Below are 20,249 nucleotides of genomic sequence, written 5' to 3' on the forward strand. Positions count from 1 at the left end.
TTCGTCTTATCACTTGAGCTACTTAAAAGTGGGTCTCAGTTCCCACCGAAGCTCCCTCACACTACGTTGCTATTTGTTTGAGGTAAGACTATTATGATATCATAGGCTTTATTCACAATATATTGACACTGTAAAATAAGATATTAAATGTTACTAAAACACTATGATTTGCATGTAATTAAAACAAAAGTTGGTTGTTAATAAATAAAGAGTGTTAAATAAGTAATTAAATATTTAGTACAAGCAACGCAAAGAGAAAAAGGTTGATGAATCGTAAAATATATATTGATAGAGGCGTTTATTTAATCATAATGTCCCTATTGGAGGGAAACAGAATTGAACCAAAACAAACCATTTATTAATATAATAAAGCATGTATTTTATTAAAATAAAGCCAGTCAAAAAAAAGAAAGCATGCATTCTCAACACTAACTTTCTAATCGCCGATTAAACGCCATACAAGGAATGTTCCTTTATGTCTACAGTATTCATCCTCTCTTCGTACTCTTCCCACTATAAAATAACTTCCACTCCCCCTTCTCATCTTCATCTTCACTCACCCTCTTCTCCTCCACCTCATTTAGCTTCGCTTTTCCATTTCTCATCTCTCATCTTTATTTGAAATCATATGGCTGAATATAACATGGATATGGACAAGCTCAGTTACGAGATCTTCTCCATTCTCGAAAACAAGTTTTTGTTCGGCTACAATGAAGAACACAAACATCAAAACAAAATCAATAACAAAACCGTCAAGACTGGCAAAGTAAGAATCCTTTCCATTGATGGCGGCGGCGCCACCGACGGCATACTTGCCGGGAAATCACTTGCCCACTTGGAATCTTTCCTGTCCAAAAAATCAGGCAACCCCAATGCTCGTATCTCCGATTACTTCGATGTCGTAGCGGGGTCCGGAGCCGGAGGAATCCTCGCCGCTTTGTTGTTTACACGTGGCAGAGATGGTACTCCAATGTTCACTGCTAAACAAGCGCTTGAGTTTATGATCGAGAATCGCCGGAATATTTTCCGATCATCGTCCGGTGGGATTCTCCGGCGGTGTCTCCGGTCGGCTAAGGTGGAGAAGTTGTTACGGAAGACTTTTGGCGAGTACACTTTGAAGGATACAGTGAAGCCAGTGCTGATCACGTGCTATGATCTCGCCACGGGCGCGCCGTTCTTGTTTTCCCGCGCTGACGCGTTGGAAGTGGACGGTTATGATTTCAAAATGAGAGACGTTTGTTTGGCTACGGCTGCTAATCCAACGGTGACTGGGGCCGTGGAGATGAAGTCCGTTGACCAGAGGACGAAGATTGTGGCCGTCGATGGCGGCATTGCGATGAATAACCCGACGGCTGCCGCTATTACGCACGTGTTAAATAATAAACTGGAGTTCCCGTTTTGTAACGGCGTCGAGGATCTCGTGGTAGTGTCGTTGGGTAACGGAGAGTCGGATTACGGCGTTGGGTCGAAAAGGAGTCTGTTGCCGTCACAATTCGTTAGAATTGCTGGTGAAGGAGCTTCGGATATGGTAAAAATAATTTCCATTTATCTTTTTTATTCAATTTTCTTTTTTTACTTAAACCAAAAAAATTATTTTTCTATTGAAAAAAAAAAATGGGGTCTTCAAATTTAGAACTAAAAATATCTCTTACAAGAGATGGGCATTTATATTTCTTTAAAAAAAAAAAATTCTATTTTTCAAAAATGTTTTTGCAAAACAGTTTTTTAATTTTTTAACAATTTTGTGAATAAAAAATGGGTATTAATTGTGATGGTCCAATAAGTTAATTACTATGGGGGACTGTATAAAATGTACTTAATGTATGGTAGTTGGGGGGACAATCATAAAAGTTTTCATCAACCACTATGTATATTTCAGTATTTTTATTAGAATAAATTGATGAAATAGAATCTTGAATAAATTAATTAATAATTAAATAACCTTCTTGTCCTGATTGTAATTGATTAATAACCAAATCTTATCTTTGTTTTCTTAATTTATAGGTTGATCAAGCTGTTTCTATGGCATTTGCTCAAAGTGGGACAAGCAATTATGTCAGAATTCAGGTACTAATATTCTTCATGAAAATGCTAATGTATAATTACAATTTTACCTTTATTTGTAAATCAGTGTTAAGACTACTATATCTGTCCGATAATTTTATCTATTTGTCCCAAACAATTTTGCAGGCAAATGGGATAATAGCGAAGAGCGAGCAAGGGAAGCTAGAGAAAGCGATGAAAACAAACAAGAAAACAGAAATATTATGTGCAATAGAGGAAATGTTTTCAAAAAACACATATGAATCAATTCTTTTCAAAGGGAAAAAGATGGTGGAAAGCACAAATCTAGAGAAGATAGAGGTATTCGCAGGAGAATTAATCAAAGAACAAGAGAGGAGAAAAAAAAGTATTCTCCCAACCGTTGTGTTGAAGCATTCATTTCCAACACCAAGAACTTCATCTTCCACAACTTTATCAACTATGTCTTCTTCATGCTAATTCCCGTCGAGAATGGTTTGACTCGATTAATTAGGATTGAGTTATATTTGCATTTGTTGCCGCTCTGGACCAACTTCAAAATGCTTGAGTTGACTCCGAGCTGAGCTATTGAGTTTTCCGTATTAATTTCTAGTTTGATGTGTATATGTATTACTATATAATTATATATATATAGTAATGATCAGTTGTAATATAAGTTAAAAGAGCTTGTAATTTGCTAGAAAGGTTATTCGATTTTTATTTTTATTTTTTTTAATTTGTGCTTTTGGTACTTATATTGGGTGTAACATTTATTTAATTTTTTTTTTTTTCTCTTCATGCTTGAATTTTCTCCTTTTATAAGGAGATAATTAAAAGTGGGCTATTATCGTATACAATCTAACATAACTATGTAAGAGCATCTCCAGTGTTCTTTATTTTAAAGAGCATATTTTATATAAATAAAGAGTAACTTTATTAATTTCTAAATATAAAGAATAAAATTTGTATTCAAATCCAATAAACTCTTTAAATTAGACTTAATAAATAAGAAAGAGAATTAATAATAAAATACAAAAAAACTTGTAATTTATTAAATAAAATTGGGATAGAGATTGAAATTTGACTATCTAGATGTAGAGAGTCAAACTCACTCTTTAATTTATATTTAAAGAATAAAAATTTTATTTTTATGAACAAACTATTTATAAATTTATAATAAAGAGTTTGAGTCATATAAAAAATTATTTAAATAATCAACCAATATTTCAAATTCCTGTGTTTTGAAAAAGTATTACAGATCCTCATAAGACATCAGGTAAATTATCATAGAGCCTTTTAAATTATCAAAAGTACCAAAAGATCTTTCCGAGACATTGGATGTTGAAAAAATAAGACGTTCTCTATATGAGCCTACATTAATAATCCTTCAAAAAAACAAGTGGTATCGTTGGTTTACCAAACAAATAATGTGGCAGACTTTACAAAAATAAATTAGAAAATTCTATGGTACTAGTTGATATTTATATCAGTTGGATGAATTGCTATAAGCCTATAAGAAAATAATGTAACCTCCTTCAACACTATATATAACACTAGGGTCCAGTACAATTATGGATGATATGTTTTTGTCAGGAAGACAAAAATATCTTACACTGTTTAACATAAAGGAAAATTTCTACTAAACTCGTGAAACCTAAAGGATGAAAAATTCTGTAGGGCCGAAGGTGACCATGGTCAAGCCAGAACAGAAGTATGCCTCTTTGAGAGGAGTGATGCTATGGGTACTAATGAATGAGTACTAATATGTGTACTAACTAAAGCATAGTACCCGTATTATGCGTATAATACGGATACTATACTTTAGTTAGTACACATATTAGTACTCATCTATTAGTACTCATCTATTAGTACCCAAAATATTATTCATAATATAAGTAGTCGTACATCTGAGATATTTTTGGAAAATAATAATGAAATTTACGAGATTCACTGTTTGTGCTATGAAAAATAAATATTAAAAGACATTTTAAAATATTGAACCTTAGGTGATGAGGGGCAAAAAAGTCAATTGAGATTCAAAACCCCAAACAGATTGATAATTAAGATGTTTATATCATCCATGGATTGCAAAAGCAGTTAATCATCTGGAACTTGCGAGTATCATTTTCTTTCCGGACAAAAGAAAATACATAGAACTAAAGAATGTACGATCTAAAGTGATGACTTACAAATTCATCTCCAGTTCTGATACGAGTCAAGACAGTAGTGTATCTCTCTTGCCGAAAGCAGCAGCTTTTTGACTCTTTACAGGCTCAGGCAACTTTGGTAGCACCCAATCTGGTGCACTATTAAGCCATAGTCCTTCGCCAGTCTCCTTGTGCTTAAAGTCAGGAGCATTTTTGCTCAACTGAAAAGAATAGTAACAATGCATATGAGCGAGCCAAAAAAAACAAAAAAAAAAAAAAAGAGTGAATCACGGAAAATACGACCTTACAGCCGATTAAATATAAAATTTTACCTTATCCAATCTATTATCCCACCACTTTTTTGGATTTTCCGTCAAGTCTTTCCAAGGTTCATCTCCTGAAAGTTAGAAAATCGCCTTATTAGGCTACAAATGTCCATTTACACAAAACCAACAAAAAAAAAAGCTACAATGTGAATAGATATTTCTTGGTTTATAGATATTTTAACTTAACATTATGTTGCTCCACATTGAAACCTCTTTTTCTTTTTTCTTAAAGGCATTCATTCATTTATCAAGCAGAAATTCTCCAACTCAGAGGTGATGCCATATTTTACTTATAAGTACGGCCAACAACTGAGAAAACATTTTAAATTATCATGTATTGATGATAAAGTATCATGAACTTTTTCTTTCTAGTAAAGAAAAATTAAGACAGCAAATGTGTCTTTCAATAATCATAAAAGATATAAAAGAAATTCCAGCTTTGCACAAAAGGATTACTCTATTCAAAATTTTAAAGCCAAATTTTTTATTTATAAGAGGGTTAGGACTTAGAATTTTTCTAGTACCAGGATAAGTACTCAATCTGTACTATTAGTCACTCTGTACGCCAAACAGAACATCCCTACATCCCCCCATATATATTTAGAATAAAAAAATTAGACCTTCACTTGGTTTAGGTATGTTATCCTTGCACCACAACCATGCTAATCTTCTCAGTATTTTTCCACATTTATCAAATGCCCCCTAAGGGACTGCAATTGAGGATTATATTTATAATTAGGCTCATATCTCACATATTATTTGCACTAGCTTTAGAAAAGGGTTGAGCAGTTGCAGAGGGGAAAGCAAAAAGAAAACAAAAAGACACATATAATAAAGAAGCCAATGTTTTAATTTAAGAAAGTTATGGAGTTCGAGGAATTCTACAAATTATTGACACATTAGACTACCACACAAAACAATCAAAAACAACAGTAAGTAACCTGGTTCCAAATTGTTTCATTTAAATTTCAATAGTATCATAAATTTGGCTGTGAAATTTAGTACTTACCAGCCGCAATAAATTAAATCATGTAGAGAAGTAAAGATTTTTAGATTAAATATAGTAAAGTATGCCAATATATAACGAACACAAGAAAAATAAGTCAGAAAATTGAAAAGGTTCATACCTTTCCGTCGTTTTGGATAATTCGATTTAGGAGTCTGAAAATCTGGTTCCGATCCGTCAAGTCAGACAAAAACATTTTAAATTAAATACTAGACTAAAATATGCCAATATATTATAAAAATAAAAATTTCAGATATTTAAGAAATGTTCATATAGCGCATTTTAATTTAGGAGCCTGAACATTAGAATCGACTCCTTCAAGTTTTGAGAAAAACTTTTCAATTAAACAGTGGACAGAAATAAGTCAGCATGTAGGAAATACAATAAAAAAATATTCACTATATAAGAAAAGTTCAGACTTTTACCTTCCTTCGCAATTTTTTGTTTAGGAGTCTGAACATCAAACTCTATTCCATCAAGTTGAGACAAAACCCATCCTGATGACTTAGTGAGCCAGAGTGAAAGGCCACCATCCTTACGTTTAAAGTCAGGGTGTCCTGATTTTACCTATTAAAGTATGCTAAGGGTATCAAAGATTTTAATATAGTTACTCAAATGATGAAGAAATTTCAAAATACAAGGGTCATCACCAATCCACTGCGCTTCTGACTACGGTAATCCCACCACAGTTCTGGATTATTAAGGAGATTATCCCAGGGACTCGAAGCTGAATTACTATCGTTCTTTGTGCTGGCTGAAAAAAGGTAATTAACACCAAGTAAAATTAAGGTGTCATACAACGATGACAATAACCAATTTCTAAGATAGAATAATTGCAGAGAAAAGCCCGACAATGAGAAATTACATATGAATAGCTACAGCAGGCTATCACTGAGCCATATTATCCCTCCCACTATCTGCTTAGGAACAAGCTAACAGGGTAATGGCTGTCAGTACCTTCATTAACTTCATTTCCCTGTTTGATATTTGAAAGACTTCCTAATTTTACTAAGCAATTACGCCCTTCATTGGTTACATCTTTTTCATTTAATCAATCTCACAGCTTATCATTAAAGTTTTTTTGGGAGGGGGAAAAAGAAAAAAAAAAAAAAAAAAAAATCTACAAGATTATCGATTACAAATATCCCTCTAGAAACTTTGAAGCATAGCAACAAAACAAGTAATTTGAAAGCCCATATTTTTCCACATAAGGTGACAAACAGACAAATGGGATATGAACCAGAAATTATGGTTTTACCTGAATGATCTTTGGTTCCCACTTCTTGTTTTTGAGATGAAAAGGGCTTCCCTTTTTTATAAGATACATCAACAAAATGGACACTATGGACCATAACCTAACATGATCAAACCTTGGATGTTAAAGCCTACACAAGATGATAACCTAAAACTGCCCAAACAGAGAATAAATAAATAAATTCAAAGATATAAAGTTTCCTGGTATGATGGAAATGCATTGAGACAGTTAAGGTATTATCTTTATCAATAGTAATCTAGTATTTCATGATAGTGTGAAACATAAATGATTTGATGGTAGTGATGAGAAATATATTGTTGCACTCTATGTGAGCCAAAAATCAGATACCTCACTAAACCTCTAGCTCATTCTTCCTTCACTTCTTTTTGTCTAAGCTTAGATGTTTGATCTCTAAGCTCCAGCCTGAGGATGAGTCGAGTTCTTGAATTTTTCATATTTACATTTTGTTATAAGAGTAACGTTTATTTGTTATATGGACATAAACTTATATGCCAGTAGCCTATCCTTTTTACTCATGTTATTGCTGTCCATTTTAATGCTATATCACATTAGTCTCCTTGAAGTGGGTCAGACCTGTTCATAGATAGATATAGATAAGAAGGGTTGTTTGCATACTGCGACCAACTTTTACTTTCCCAGCCTTCTATCTTTTCTTCTTCTCTTCCTTATATATGTTATTCTATACTTAAAAACTGCCAAGAACTTCCAGCTGGAATTTCTCAAATGCAATAAAATAGATTAGATTTCTTTGATGTTAGCATACCTAACGTTAAGTGGTTGTTAAGGAAAAAGAGCCAGGCTCAATTAGAATTTATGGGTTTAGAAACCAAGAAAAGGCATTGTCATTAATAATTAAGGATACACAAATAACAAGCAACAAGCAGAAAGTTTTGAGAATGAAGAAAATGAAAGATAAAGATACACAATAAGAGAAGAGGAGAAGAGGGTAGGTGAGAGAGATTCATGCCTTCAAAAACTATCAATTTCTATTAATCAAGACCTGAGAAAAAATTAAGGACCAAATTAACAAGAAGAAGATGCAATCATCATAAAACACAAGAAACCATCTCCAATTGTTCAAGCATGTGCCACATATATAGATATAAGGATTAAGAAATTGAGCACAAGATGTGTATAAGGAGGTTGATGAGGATTCAAGAGGTGTGCGTTCAAGATTCGTACGAGAAAACTAAAGTGTTTTCTAATGACTTGATCTAGCATAGCATCCTGGTTGGGGACCTTTGTTAATGCACAGTAGATAAAAAAAATTGAGTATTTTACACAGTAACCAAAAATAGAGCCTTCGCAAACATTATTGGGGTGCTGTTATCTTATGAATAGATTGAGGGTTTTTTACTAGCTAGTTGATTCCTTTTCTTCTATTTATTTGATGGTTGGTAGACTGCTTCTTTGACTTCATAGTCAAAGTTCTACTTTATTAGTAACAAAGGTTCTTCTTTGTTTCATATACAAGCAGAAAATAATTGGAGTAGCAAGAGTTACCTACCTCAAGAGGCAGCTCTATAAAAAAGACCCTAACTAGATTATTACAGCAGCAATCATATCATTGCCAGAAAAAGTAGTTGAGTGTGTTAGGTAGCACATATGTTATAGATTTTTGGATTATTCCTTCTACAAAATTTTTTGACTCCTAAATAAGAAACTGCTAGAAGAAAAAAGACATGAAAGCCTACCTTGAACTTCTAATACACTATAAGTTTTTTCCTAAAAGATAATCAGTCCAACCAAATCATTCCCCAACTAGATGAGACAACCGAGGGAATCAAAGAGTAAGTTCTCTTACACCCTAAAACCATAACTTTAGTTAAATTTTTTAAGCAATAATTAAGTCACTACATACAGCAAAAACTCATCTCTTACCTGGACATTGGCACGTTGACTTGCAATAGGAGAAGGTGGATCCGCAGTGAGTTGCCCAGCTATATGTACATGATCATCTTTCTTCAAATGACAAGCAGCAATGTGAGCCAAATCACCTTCAAATACTACAGGAATCCTAAACAGACATCAAATGAACTTCATTTAATCAAAGAAATTCACCATTGAACTCCAACGAATCTTGTCCAAAATATGAGATGCACCACACCAAATTTGAAATTAACTAAAACGCACATGATAAACTACCTCTAAAATCATTAGAGCCTAGAGACCTCTCTGAAAATTTATTGAAAACTTATCAGAAACTTGATTTCTAAATCACCAAATACCTCTTTCAAATTTTTTCTGCCTAATTTTCAGGGGTACCATTTGCAATTAGGTCAAAAATCTGGGCGTAAATAAAATTTACCCAAAGAAGAATATTTCCATTCAGCTCCCCTGAATTTATCTAAAATCAAACAGACCCATCAAAGGCTAACCTAATAAAGTACTATCTACAACAATTATCTAACCGGCCACACCATCAAAATTTAAAAAAAAAAAATAGATTTCTATTCCACGTATGTTTATAATTCCAACGCAAACTGAGTAAATCAACGCTTAATTTTATTAAAAAAAAAATTAAATGGTTAAAAACCTTGCTGAAATTGCATAAAATTTAAAGAAAACTCCATTGAACTCCAAAGTTTAGGCTAAAATTCAGGTAAACCTGTCAAAAACCTCCCTAAAATTTCATAATGTTTATGGCAAATTAAAATGAAGTCCCCTAATTTGTCTAAAACACAAACAAACCCAAAAGGAAACAATAGCAACAGAGGTTCAAATTGAAGGAATACCAAAGTTGGGGAGAATCAGAAGTGGCGCGTTGGTTGATGACAGTGCCAGCCCAATGCTTGCCATCAGGAGAAGTCTCGAACTGAACCGGCGAGTCCACGTGGCCAATCAGGCTCACCGAGTTGGCCACCTTCGTTTGGAACGGAATTTCACTCGGCCGCGGCCAAACGTCGGCTGTTGCTGGTTTGGCATTTCTCCACTGTTTAGTGGAGTAAGATTGAGCAAGAAGAGCCGTGATCGTCGGACGTAAAACGGTGCGTTTTGTTGTGGACTGTGAATACGCGATTTGTGCGACTGCTCGACGAAGCGAGTTCATCGTGGGTGTTTGGGGAGAAGGAAATTAAGAGAAAAATTAAAAGAAAGACATGAGAAAGCTTGGAATTTTCTGTGAATTTTGGCGGTTGTTTGTAGGGTTTTGTAGGGTTTTGAGTAAATAACAATAGTGAAATTTTTGATAATTAAAATGAAATTAAATGATGAAGAATATCATAACCTCCCCTGAGGTTTACTTAAAAGGGCAGGGACATCCCAGCTTAAGAGATTCTAATCACACAATAATCACACAATAACCCTATAATTTCATAAATACATCAAGTACTACACTTTGGGCTTTGACCTTGTATTGACCTAACTATGTTAGCCATCTCTTAATCTTATAAGGTTATAATGGTCTTTTCTCAAACCTCTAAGATAAAATTTGAGAATCTTCTCCACTTTTTCCCAACTCTTCAATCAAAGATATTAGGTTCCCACTTCAACACATTTGATGTAGAATGGCAAAAAAATCCATTGAAGCGATCGTTTTGGTTGGGTTCACCCCACCTTATTAAGGATCAGGTTAAGTTTAGGTAAGGGTAGAGATGTTAAAAACTAGTTAACCGATTTTATGAACCGAAACTGTTTTTTGATTCAAGAATTTTCCTAAACCGAAACCAAACCGGTTAAGGGAAAAACAGGTTTTTCGGTTAAAGGGAAAACCGATTTTCTGTTAACTGAAAAACCGGTTTTAATTTAATAGTTAATATATTATATATTTTTTATTTAATATTTTATAATAAACCGAAATTTTTTATTTTTTATTTTAATTTAATATTTTTTATAATAAACTGGATTTTTTTATTTTAATTTAATATTTTTATAATAAACCATATTCGGTTAAACCAAATTTCATATTCTCCAAAACTGGTAACCGAACCGAAAATTCGGTTTTTTATTTTTTTTTAACTGAATCTGAATCGGTTTTTGAGATAACCGAAAATTTGGTTCTATTATCCATTCGGTTCTGTTTTTGTATTTTTTTTAACACCCCTCGATAGGGGTGTTTATAATCCAATCCAATGGGTTCACCCCAATCACATTTTGATCGGTTTTGAGGATTTAACTGGATTAGGTAAGATATCCAATGAGATTGGATCGGTTATTGGATTTTCTAAGTAGATCCAATTCCAAACCGCTCCAATCCAACTATGCCTTTCAATTTGCAATTTTTAGTCTATTTTATTAATTGTTATTATGTGACAATCAATTTTTAGTTTTAATACTTGATAGATTTATTTTATTAAGATTATTTAAATTTGTTATTTTTATCTTTGTAATGGACAATCAACTTATGTCTCTTTATAACAAAAATTTGTCTAAAACCTTGAATATGATCATTTCCATATGTTTAAATAATATAATAGTTTTCTAATGTCTAAATTATTTACTTATGAAATAATCGAACTTTGACAAAAAATTTAATAGAATATATAATTAAAATTGGATTTAGATTAAATAAATTTATCTTCCATTCTATTAGATGCAATTTTCTTAAATCTCTCTATATAATATAATTATTTGTTTAAAATTTTGAATATGATCATCTCCAAATGTTTAAATAATATAATAGTTATCTGATGTATGCATTTTTTAATTATGAAATAATCAAACTTTGACAAAAAAAAAAAAAATAGTAGGATATATAATCAAATTTGATTTAGATGAAATCTATTTATTTTTAATAATGCTAAGTCTACAAGCTGGCACGTCAGGGGATGTAAGATTGGGTTGTGGACATAACATTACTTATTTATTTTTTATTTAATTGGATGCAATATTTCTTAAATTTGATATGATTGAATTTGATTGGATTTTAATTTTGTATAAATTTGATTGTATTGGATCGTATTCTAGTTTTCTATGTATTGAAATCAAACGGATTTTAATTCACAATTGGGTTGGATTGGATTGAAAAATATAAAATCCAATATATATTTAAATTGGATTGAGTTTAGTAAAAATGATTGGTTTCGAACCTACGAACATCCTAAGTTTAGGTAAACTCATTGGGTTTGTAGTGGGTATGGGTGGGCTTGGCTCACCTACATAGAGTAATGTTACACTTATACTATTTTTTTACACTATTTTGTAAACATCATGACGTGGTATATGCTACGACCACACAAATTCTATTATAAATTTGTGTGATTGTGACATATACCACATCATGATGTAATTAAAATTATATAAAAAAGTGATGTAAATATAACATTACTCCACCTACATAACCACTAATTTAATTTTTTAAACAATTAATTAATTTAATATAAAATTCCAAAATAGAATTACCGTCGGATTACTTTAACCCTCGACAACTCTTTCGACGAATCGTTTACGGAAAAACAATCTTTATATTTTGATCTACATAACTGTGTGCTCATCTTAGCCCAAAAATGCAATTTGTGGCAGCAAACAACAACAAAGTTTTTGAATGAGTAAAAGACTTTTCCCACCCAAATAATACTTTAATAGCACCTTTCTACCCATAAACTTTTAAAATATCATTTTATTACCCAAATTTATATTTCGCTTCCGATTTTAGCATCGTTATGACCTCACACCACCATCATTCTCTTCTTCGATCATCACTCACTAAAAATCCTCAAACCCTACTCTCATCGACCCCACTAATCATTGGCAATCGGGCGATTAAGGTTCGTATAGTCGTCCCTCTCGAGTCAAATTGCGATCAATCTCAACCATTAAAATCTAATATTCCATTACTAAAAGACTTAATAGCCTTCCCTTTTCAAAAACCTCAATAGCATGGAGGCTTTGGACCTAATTTGCTCTCTGTCAATTTTTATAATATAAATTTGGATAATAAAATGATATTTTAAAAATTTATGGGTGTGAAAATGTCATTAAACCATTATTTAGATGAAAAAAAGTTGTTAAGTGTATTTTAATGTCAGAACGTTGACTACTTCCTATAGCCAATATGGAAGTTATTTGCCGACGATAATTTTATGATTAGATAGAGAGTCATGTTCTAATTCTTTTGGTATGTGTGGTGGCGTTAGACTTACTCATATAAAAGTACCAAAGACTTTTACAAAAAAACCCATGATAGGAGTTTCAATAAAAACCGATGTGGTTCTTAGGAAGCGATCGCATGATCAAAATATATTTATCACGTACCTAATCATAGTTAATTCCAAATTTAGGTTAAAAGGGATAAACGTGTTGTTATTTTGAGTAAATATAACTTTTTATTAAGGTCACCTTCAAAACATCAATTTTGATAACAAAAGATTGTAGCTCACCAACTTGGAAATTGGCTTAACTAACTATTTTAGGCATACAATATGACAATACCTTATAAATATATATTTTCAGCTACTGAAAATAAAAATTCATAGATGTATTTTAATGGATTTTATTTATAATTATAGTAAAAAAAGTTTATGTTAACAAATAAAGTGGTTTTATGAATATTGATAAAAAAAAAAAAAAGTTGGGATGAACTTATTTAGATATTTTTAGGTAACAACATATTTACGTAATCTGGATTGCTTGTGATTGGTTGAATAAGTTTTCATGTTCTTGTTTAAAGAACAAAAACAACATAAAATTGTGAGATGATTTTGTGGCCAAATGTTAATCATTTATTGAATTAAGTTGGTGTTTGTTTTTTTACCTGAAAGCTAAAATTGTTGAATTTGTCTAGATATATAAGATTGGTCGATATGTCTAATCATAAGCATTGCATTGTCTGTTTTTATTGGTATTTTGACACATATGTCCTTATAAAGTTAATTTTATATTTTTACTTGCATTATAACTATGTTATTATAAATTATGAAAATCAAAATAAAATAAAGATATAAAAATTTATGATAACTACGTTATATCATTGTGTTTATATAGTAAGTAAAAATTTATTATAAAAAAAAAAAATTAAAAACAACTAAATTAATTAGATCATTGAAAGAGTTAATTCTCAATTAGGTCTTACAATTATTTTATGAACATTTCATCGATTGTTCCAAGCAAGTCGAGTGTCTTTGATGGTTGATTTTGATTTATATGGCTATGATAAATAAAGAAGACAAAAACATACAAGGTAAAGGTTTTGATAAAAATAGAATACTATATAAATTTGATAGAGATACAGTTGACAAATTAAAATATTATTAATTCAAATTTTTTAGTATTGAGATAAAAGCCAAATTTTTTGGCTTTTCGATTTTATCACATAAAGTTAAAAAATAAACAAACCTAAAAAATCTCTAAATTAAGTAAAATCAACCAGAAAAATAAATATTTTAAATCATATTATCTTTTCTACTAGTTGATATATAATGTCGATAATGGATAATTTATAAGATTTTTCTTTTACAAAATTAAATATATTTCAATCTACAAAATATATTTTTCTTGGTGTATTAGAACTTTTGAACATTTTGATTCTCTCGTAATTTTTTAAAATTATAATCCTAAGTTGATATTCTCCCTCAAAAAAAATCATCATTTATTAATTTTTATTACTTTCTATTTATTTAAAGATTTGTCACTTTTTAAATGTTATATTATCTATTATAAACATTAAATTTTAATTAAAAAAAACGTTTTTGTAACATCACATGCACAAAGCTTACAGTTTAAAAATCTCCTAATAAAAAATTCTCATAAATTATTAAATAAAATTATCATTAAGTTAAAACACAACGGAACTAAAATTTAAAAATTTTCAAATAGCGCGGGGGGTTGAATGGTCAAATTTTGGAACTAAATTATTGTGGGCCGAGAATTGTGACATTTGAAATTGAACTTTTAGCCAATTGCCACGTACTCGTAAAAGACTCACTGTAGAGAAGCAAGTCAAGTAAATTTCATACTGCATTTAATAATTATAATAATTTAGACTAAACCTGCCGGCAAAGTGACGCTTAGGTTTTGATAGGATGTGTCATACGTATGTTAGTAATGTGAGTCCTTTTGATATCTACCGTTGGATGATTTTCTGGTTTTCAGAATCACACCAAGGTATGTTGATTCGAATTTGAAAATGACTTTGTTGTATATTTGTGATGATTAATTGAAAGACAGATAAATTTTGCTAGTTTAGTTTGCCAATTTACTTATTTATTTTGTTGGAGGAGTTTTCCGACCTATGTTAATATCTATAATTTACGTAATTTAATTAAAATCATGACATTTTAGAGTCGTGTACTTTTTTTTTTTATTATTATTAGTTTTCTTTGTCGAAAATTCTGATTCATAAATTCATCTATTATTAGGCTTTTTTTAAGAAAAAAAGAAAAAACTATAAAACAGGTTTTACAAACAAATAATTTGCCATTTTGTTTGCGATCAAAAATAATTTTCCTAAATAAGTTAACATTAATTTGTCATTTTATATAATATCAATTAAAATAATTATCACGTTAAAATTTAAGTTAAAACATTTTAATTTTAGGCTTTTGAATTTTATACTAATTCTATAATACTTAAAAAATATTTATGAAAATTTCAATCAAATACATTTACTCAAAATATATTACCCACCCATAGGTAGCTTGGTGGACAATGGTAAAGGCAAACTAATGGATTGTGCATGACTTTAACCCATAGTCTTAGATTCAATGTTCAACCGTATTAGGTTCGATTTCCCATTAGATATAAAAGGTAGTATTTTTGCCCATAATTTACTTGGGAAGTTGCAGTGTTGGGTTATTGAGGGATACTTTCCCTTGAGGATTAGTCGATGTATGTTTAAACTGACCCGAACACCTTAGTCAACAAACAAAATTAAATATTTTAATGAACTATTTAAATATAAAAAATATTTAATTATTAAGAGAGATTAAATAAAATTAGTAAAATAAATAAATTGTAACATATTTAAAATATTAATAAAGTATTCATTTTAAGTAAATATTTCAAGAATCAAACTTACATTTAATATTCTACTAAATATCTCATTAAATAACAAGAAAAAATAATATTTTTGTTATATAAAATCTAAAATTTTTATTTATTTAAGAAATTTAAAACTATCAATCTATGTAATTTTATTTAGATGAGACAAAATCTTAACTATTGAAGGTAATTTATGATGTTAGCACTGAAATCTACAAAGGAACCGGCAACAGAGAATCATCAAATTATATATATCTGAAGTGAGCTCTTATTTTTATTATATTAGTACATCCCTTCTCTGTCTCACTATGTTGGGGACCCTTTTTGAGGACCTACAAAAATTGCACTGCTCAACCATAATTATACCAACCACGCGCCTTCCTCCGCTTTTCTTCCACTCTCCCCGGCCCCACAATTTGAATCTCCCGTGCCCATATAGTCACTTTTTGTCAAAAAAAACATTTGGGTGCCTTTGTTTTAATATTTTTCACTATCCTATCCATACTATTTCCAAAATACCAGTTTGTTTCCCTATTATGGAAATACTATTATATTTTATTCAATTATTTTTAAACCCTTTAAGTTTATTAATTTAACTAAACACCCCCCAAAAAAGTTTAGAAATTAAAAAAAAACCCCTACTCACCCACATTTACCAGATTCCAGTCACTATACCAGAAAGTAGCCGAAATCTAATATAATGGCACACTATCGGCTGGATCTGACCAGTAGTGTGCTAATCTAGCCTTTTTTGGTTAGATCTATCATAGATCTGGCTGAAAAATGCTAGATTTACGACCAAATATCTGGCCGTTGACGACCAGATCTTTAGCTTCAGCTTGTCGTCAACAACAGCCAAATTTGGCCATCGTTGATGATCAAATGTGGCTAGACTTGGCCGTCAACAGCCAGATCTAACCTTTTTCGCCTAGATTCATGGTGGATCTGGCTAGAAAAAAACTATATCGGCGCATGACTGGCCAGATCCAGCCGGTTGTATGCCAATACTGTGACTCTAACCACCCTCGGTAGTGGTGGCCAGCTGTTAGTATTTAATGGGTAGATGAGGGTGTTTTTGTTAATTTTCAATATTTTATTACAGAGGTGTTTAGTAAATTAACAAACTTAGGGGGTGTTTTTATTAATTTTTAAATCTTACCTCGTAATAACCACTAAACTCTTAGGCTTCGTTTGGCTCAAGTTTGGGAATACTACTTTTAGTATTCCCAATAAAGTTAAACAGTAAAATGCCCAAAAACTCACAATGGGTGCGTTTGGCTTATTATTTTTTATCCATATTCTCAATCCTATTTTTCAAATGTTGTTTGTCACGTTATTCCCAAAATATCAGTCTATTTTTTTAATTACGTTGAGACCTTATAAGTTTATTAATTTCATTAAATACCCCCCAGAAAAAAGTTTAAAAACTAACAAAAACACCCCCACCCACCAATACCTTCCAGATTCTGGCAACCACTATCGGTAGTAGCCGGAATCTATCACAATAGTCACACAGCCACCGAAAATTGTCGGTAATGGCTAGATCTGTGGTCAACGACAGCCAAAAATGGCAGTTGTTTCAGCCTTTTCCGGCCGTCGCAGCCACAGTAGTTCGTAGATTTGGCCTTTTCCGGTCATATCCGTGGTGGATCTGGCAGGAAAAGGCCATAACGACGCATTACGGCACAAATCCGACCGGTCAGTGTCGTAACGAAATTTTTCGGCCAAATTCTGGTGGTGGTGGTCGGAATCTGGCACTGCAAGTGGTGGGGGTGTTTTTGTCATTTTATATATTAAGTTTTTTAATTAAATTAGTAAACCCAAGGGCTTTTTCATAAATTTTTAAAGTTTACCTCGTAATACTCCCCTATCCAACAACTCAATACTATCCCCAAAATCCTATCCAAAATAATAAACCAAACGCACCCATATTATCCAATATTATTCAACTTCTTTTAAACCCCTTAAATTTGTTAATTTAATTAAATACCCCTAAATATTTTTTTTGAAATTGCAAAAACACCCCTAAACCCACATTATACCAGATTCCGGCCACCACTGCCGGAAGTTGGCCAGAATCTGGTAGGATGGCACACTACCGGCTGGATTTTGTTGGTAGTGCGCCGATAGCCTTTTTCGGCCAGATCCATGGTGGATCTGGCTGTAACCAGTCGTCAACGACGACCAACATTATGGTCGTCGTTGACCATCAACGACGGCCGTATCTTTGGCCGTCATTGACGAAGATCTAAGGCCAGATCTGGCCAGCAAAGGCCAGATCTAGCCGTAGATCTGCCCTTTGTCAGCCAGATCCACAGTGGATCTGGTCGGAAAAGGCCATATCGGTGCACGACCGGCAAGATCCAACAGATCATGTGCCGATACGGCCACTCTAGCCACCCTCCGGCGGTGGTGGCCGGCTGTCCGTGTTTGATGGGTGGGTTAGGGGTGTTTTTGTTAATTTTTAATGTTTTATTATAGGGGTGTTTTGTAAAAAACAAACATAGTGGGTATTTTAAATTTATAAATCCTGCATCGTAATACTTGCCAAATTCAACTTTTTTTTAACTTTTTCAAAAGACTTTTCCCAAAAACGTAAAAATGTGAACCAAACGGAGCCTTACTTTTTCAAAAATCTTATCTAAAATACTAAAATAAACGCACCCAAAACAAAAACACACTAATTTTAAATTTTATTTTCCAATTTATATTTTAATTTACACATTTATAATTTCAAATATAGCAAAATTAAAATTTTACAAATTTATAAATCTATATTAAATTAATAATGAAAATTTATAAATGGATAAATCTATATTAAATTAACAAAATAATTATAATTGAAACAAAAAAGTTCATTTATAAATTAACAAAAATATAAATTTTGTTAATATATCATGTGTAGTTTTAACATGTTCTAAGAGCGTGTATTATTAAAAGAAATATTTTCATTATACTAATATACCTTATTTATAAGAGGACAAAAATAACTTTTTTTGATATCTTATTATTATTTTATTTAATTTTTATGGTTTTAAAATGTTCAAGTTTCATAATAAGATCTCTAGATATTAAATTTACGATAAAAACATTTTTAATAAAATAATTCCATTCAATAAAGTATTCACCTATTGAATTTTATTAAAGTATTAATCACTTGAACAAATCAATTTAATAAAATTAAGATTTTAATATTATTAACGCTTTGTGTTTGTCATTTAATAATACATATAGGTAGCGTTTGGTTCGGGGTGATATAAGATTAATCTTGTAATCTTTGTTTAATTTTTAAGATTCCCTTGTTTGGTTGTCAAGTAATAAAATATTATGTAATTTTTTATTGCAAACAGTGTTTACTGTTAGTAATCTTGGGGGTAATCAGATTATCTTCCCAAGGGGTGTTAATATAAGATTACAGAGGTAATCTTAATTTTGACCTTATTTTGCCCTTAATCTTTTATCATTTCGGACACATTTGCCCCCATATGTCTACCAAATAACAATTACCCAGACCCCTTACATTTGAGAATTTAACTAAAACACCCCACCATAAAAAGTTAAAAAGTTAACAAAATATCCGCAACCATCTAAGACCACCGTCGGCTGCTAGCCACCATCGCTGGCCGTCGACAAAAGTTGTCATATCGGCACAAGACTGGCAGGATCTTATCGGTCGTGTGTCGATAAGGACGTTTCTGACCATTAATTTGTGATCTATGGCCGAAAACGACCAGATTTGACTGTTTTACCGCCAAAGATGTGGTCATGAAACGCCATAGATTTGGCCGTGAAATGGTTGTAGTTTCACGGCCACATCTTTGGCTGTGAAACGACCATATTCACGGCCAGATCTAGCTGTGAAATGACCATATTCATGGCTAGATCTAGCCGGATTAGGCCTTATCGGCGTACGACTAGCCAGATCCGGCTGGTCGTGCGCCATTATAACGGCTTTCGGCGGTGGCTTAGGGTGAGTGGGGGTGATTTTGCTATAAATTAAAGTTTTATATGGTTGAGGTGTTTTAATAAAATTTCAAATATAGGAGGGTTAAAAGAAATTATTAAAAAAATAATATTATATTATTATTTAAAAATGAGGGCAATTTAGTAATCTATATAACATACATACTCATTTATCATCTCAACCAAACATATTATTATAACATACCCATCAATTTGTTCAAACACACCAAACACATTTCTCTAAAAATTCTCTAGTAATCTTTCTTTTTAGTAATACAACATTCCTCGGTAATATAACATTCCCTGAACCAAACGCACCCATAGTTGAAAATGAAATTTATTTTTTCTCTGTTGATTCTGTATGCCTTATATTGAATTATTTTTACGTATTCTTGCAATCAATTAAATAAAATACTCATAAATTATTAAAATTCTTTTAAAATTATTAAAAATTACACAAACCATATAAGAGACTTTTAATTGTTTGGAGAAATTCAAATATTCGATATTAGATTTGTAATATAAATCTAATTCCATTATATTTATTTAATTTTAAAATCATGAAAATATGATAAAAAATTAATTCTTTAAAA

The 20,249-nt window shown here is 31.5% G+C and overlaps 2 protein-coding genes and 1 non-coding gene across 3 annotated transcripts; 1 reads left to right on the top strand and 2 right to left on the bottom strand.

Annotated features, from left to right (window-relative positions):
* The first annotated feature begins 628 nt into the window (after nt 1-628).
* Nucleotides 629-2,502, top strand: LOC116141014 (patatin-like protein 7). Its single transcript, XM_031426576.1, has 3 exons — nt 629-1,528; nt 2,005-2,067; nt 2,191-2,502. The coding sequence occupies exons 1-3, from the start codon at nt 629-631 to the stop codon at nt 2,500-2,502; spliced, it is 1,275 nt and encodes a 424-aa protein (XP_031282436.1).
* Nucleotides 2,503-4,008: 1,506 nt separating this feature from the next.
* LOC116141025 (protein OSB2, chloroplastic-like) lies at nt 4,009-9,955 on the bottom strand. Its single transcript, XM_031426586.1, has 8 exons — nt 9,513-9,955; nt 8,659-8,794; nt 6,760-6,856; nt 6,152-6,255; nt 5,927-6,068; nt 5,623-5,664; nt 4,502-4,566; nt 4,009-4,390 (listed from the first exon to the last, which is right to left on the bottom strand). The coding sequence occupies exons 1-8, from the start codon at nt 9,824-9,826 to the stop codon at nt 4,238-4,240; spliced, it is 1,053 nt and encodes a 350-aa protein (XP_031282446.1). The 5' UTR covers nt 9,827-9,955; the 3' UTR covers nt 4,009-4,237.
* LOC116141045 lies at nt 5,104-5,206 on the bottom strand. Its single transcript, XR_004129725.1, has one exon. It is a non-coding gene; the product is annotated as a U6 spliceosomal RNA (small nuclear RNA).
* Nucleotides 9,956-20,249: the final 10,294 nt, after the last annotated feature.

This window comes from Pistacia vera, unplaced genomic scaffold (assembly GCF_008641045.1).
Source record: "Pistacia vera cultivar Batoury unplaced genomic scaffold, PisVer_v2 Contig39, whole genome shotgun sequence".
In the NCBI taxonomy this organism is placed as follows: domain Eukaryota; kingdom Viridiplantae; phylum Streptophyta; class Magnoliopsida; order Sapindales; family Anacardiaceae; genus Pistacia; species Pistacia vera.

Bases quoted from the DNA above. Each gene is read 5' to 3' on its own strand.
- LOC116141014 (XM_031426576.1), top strand. From the start codon at position 629: ATGGCTGAATATAACATGGATATGGACAAGCTCAGTTACGAGATCTTC. The intron at 1,529-2,004 runs GTAAAAATAATT...CTTAATTTATAG, and splicing joins GTGAAGGAGCTTCGGATATG to GTTGATCAAGCTGTTTCTAT. The intron at 2,068-2,190 runs GTACTAATATTC...ACAATTTTGCAG, and splicing joins GCAATTATGTCAGAATTCAG to GCAAATGGGATAATAGCGAA.
- LOC116141025 (XM_031426586.1), bottom strand. From the start codon at position 9,826: ATGAACTCGCTTCGTCGAGCAGTCGCACAAATCGCGTATTCACAGTCC. The intron at 6,256-6,759 runs GTAAAACCATAA...ACCTTTTTTCAG, and splicing joins GGGAACCAAAGATCATTCAG to CCAGCACAAAGAACGATAGT. The intron at 4,391-4,501 runs GTAAAATTTTAT...TATTCTTTTCAG, and splicing joins GGGATAATAGATTGGATAAG to TTGAGCAAAAATGCTCCTGA.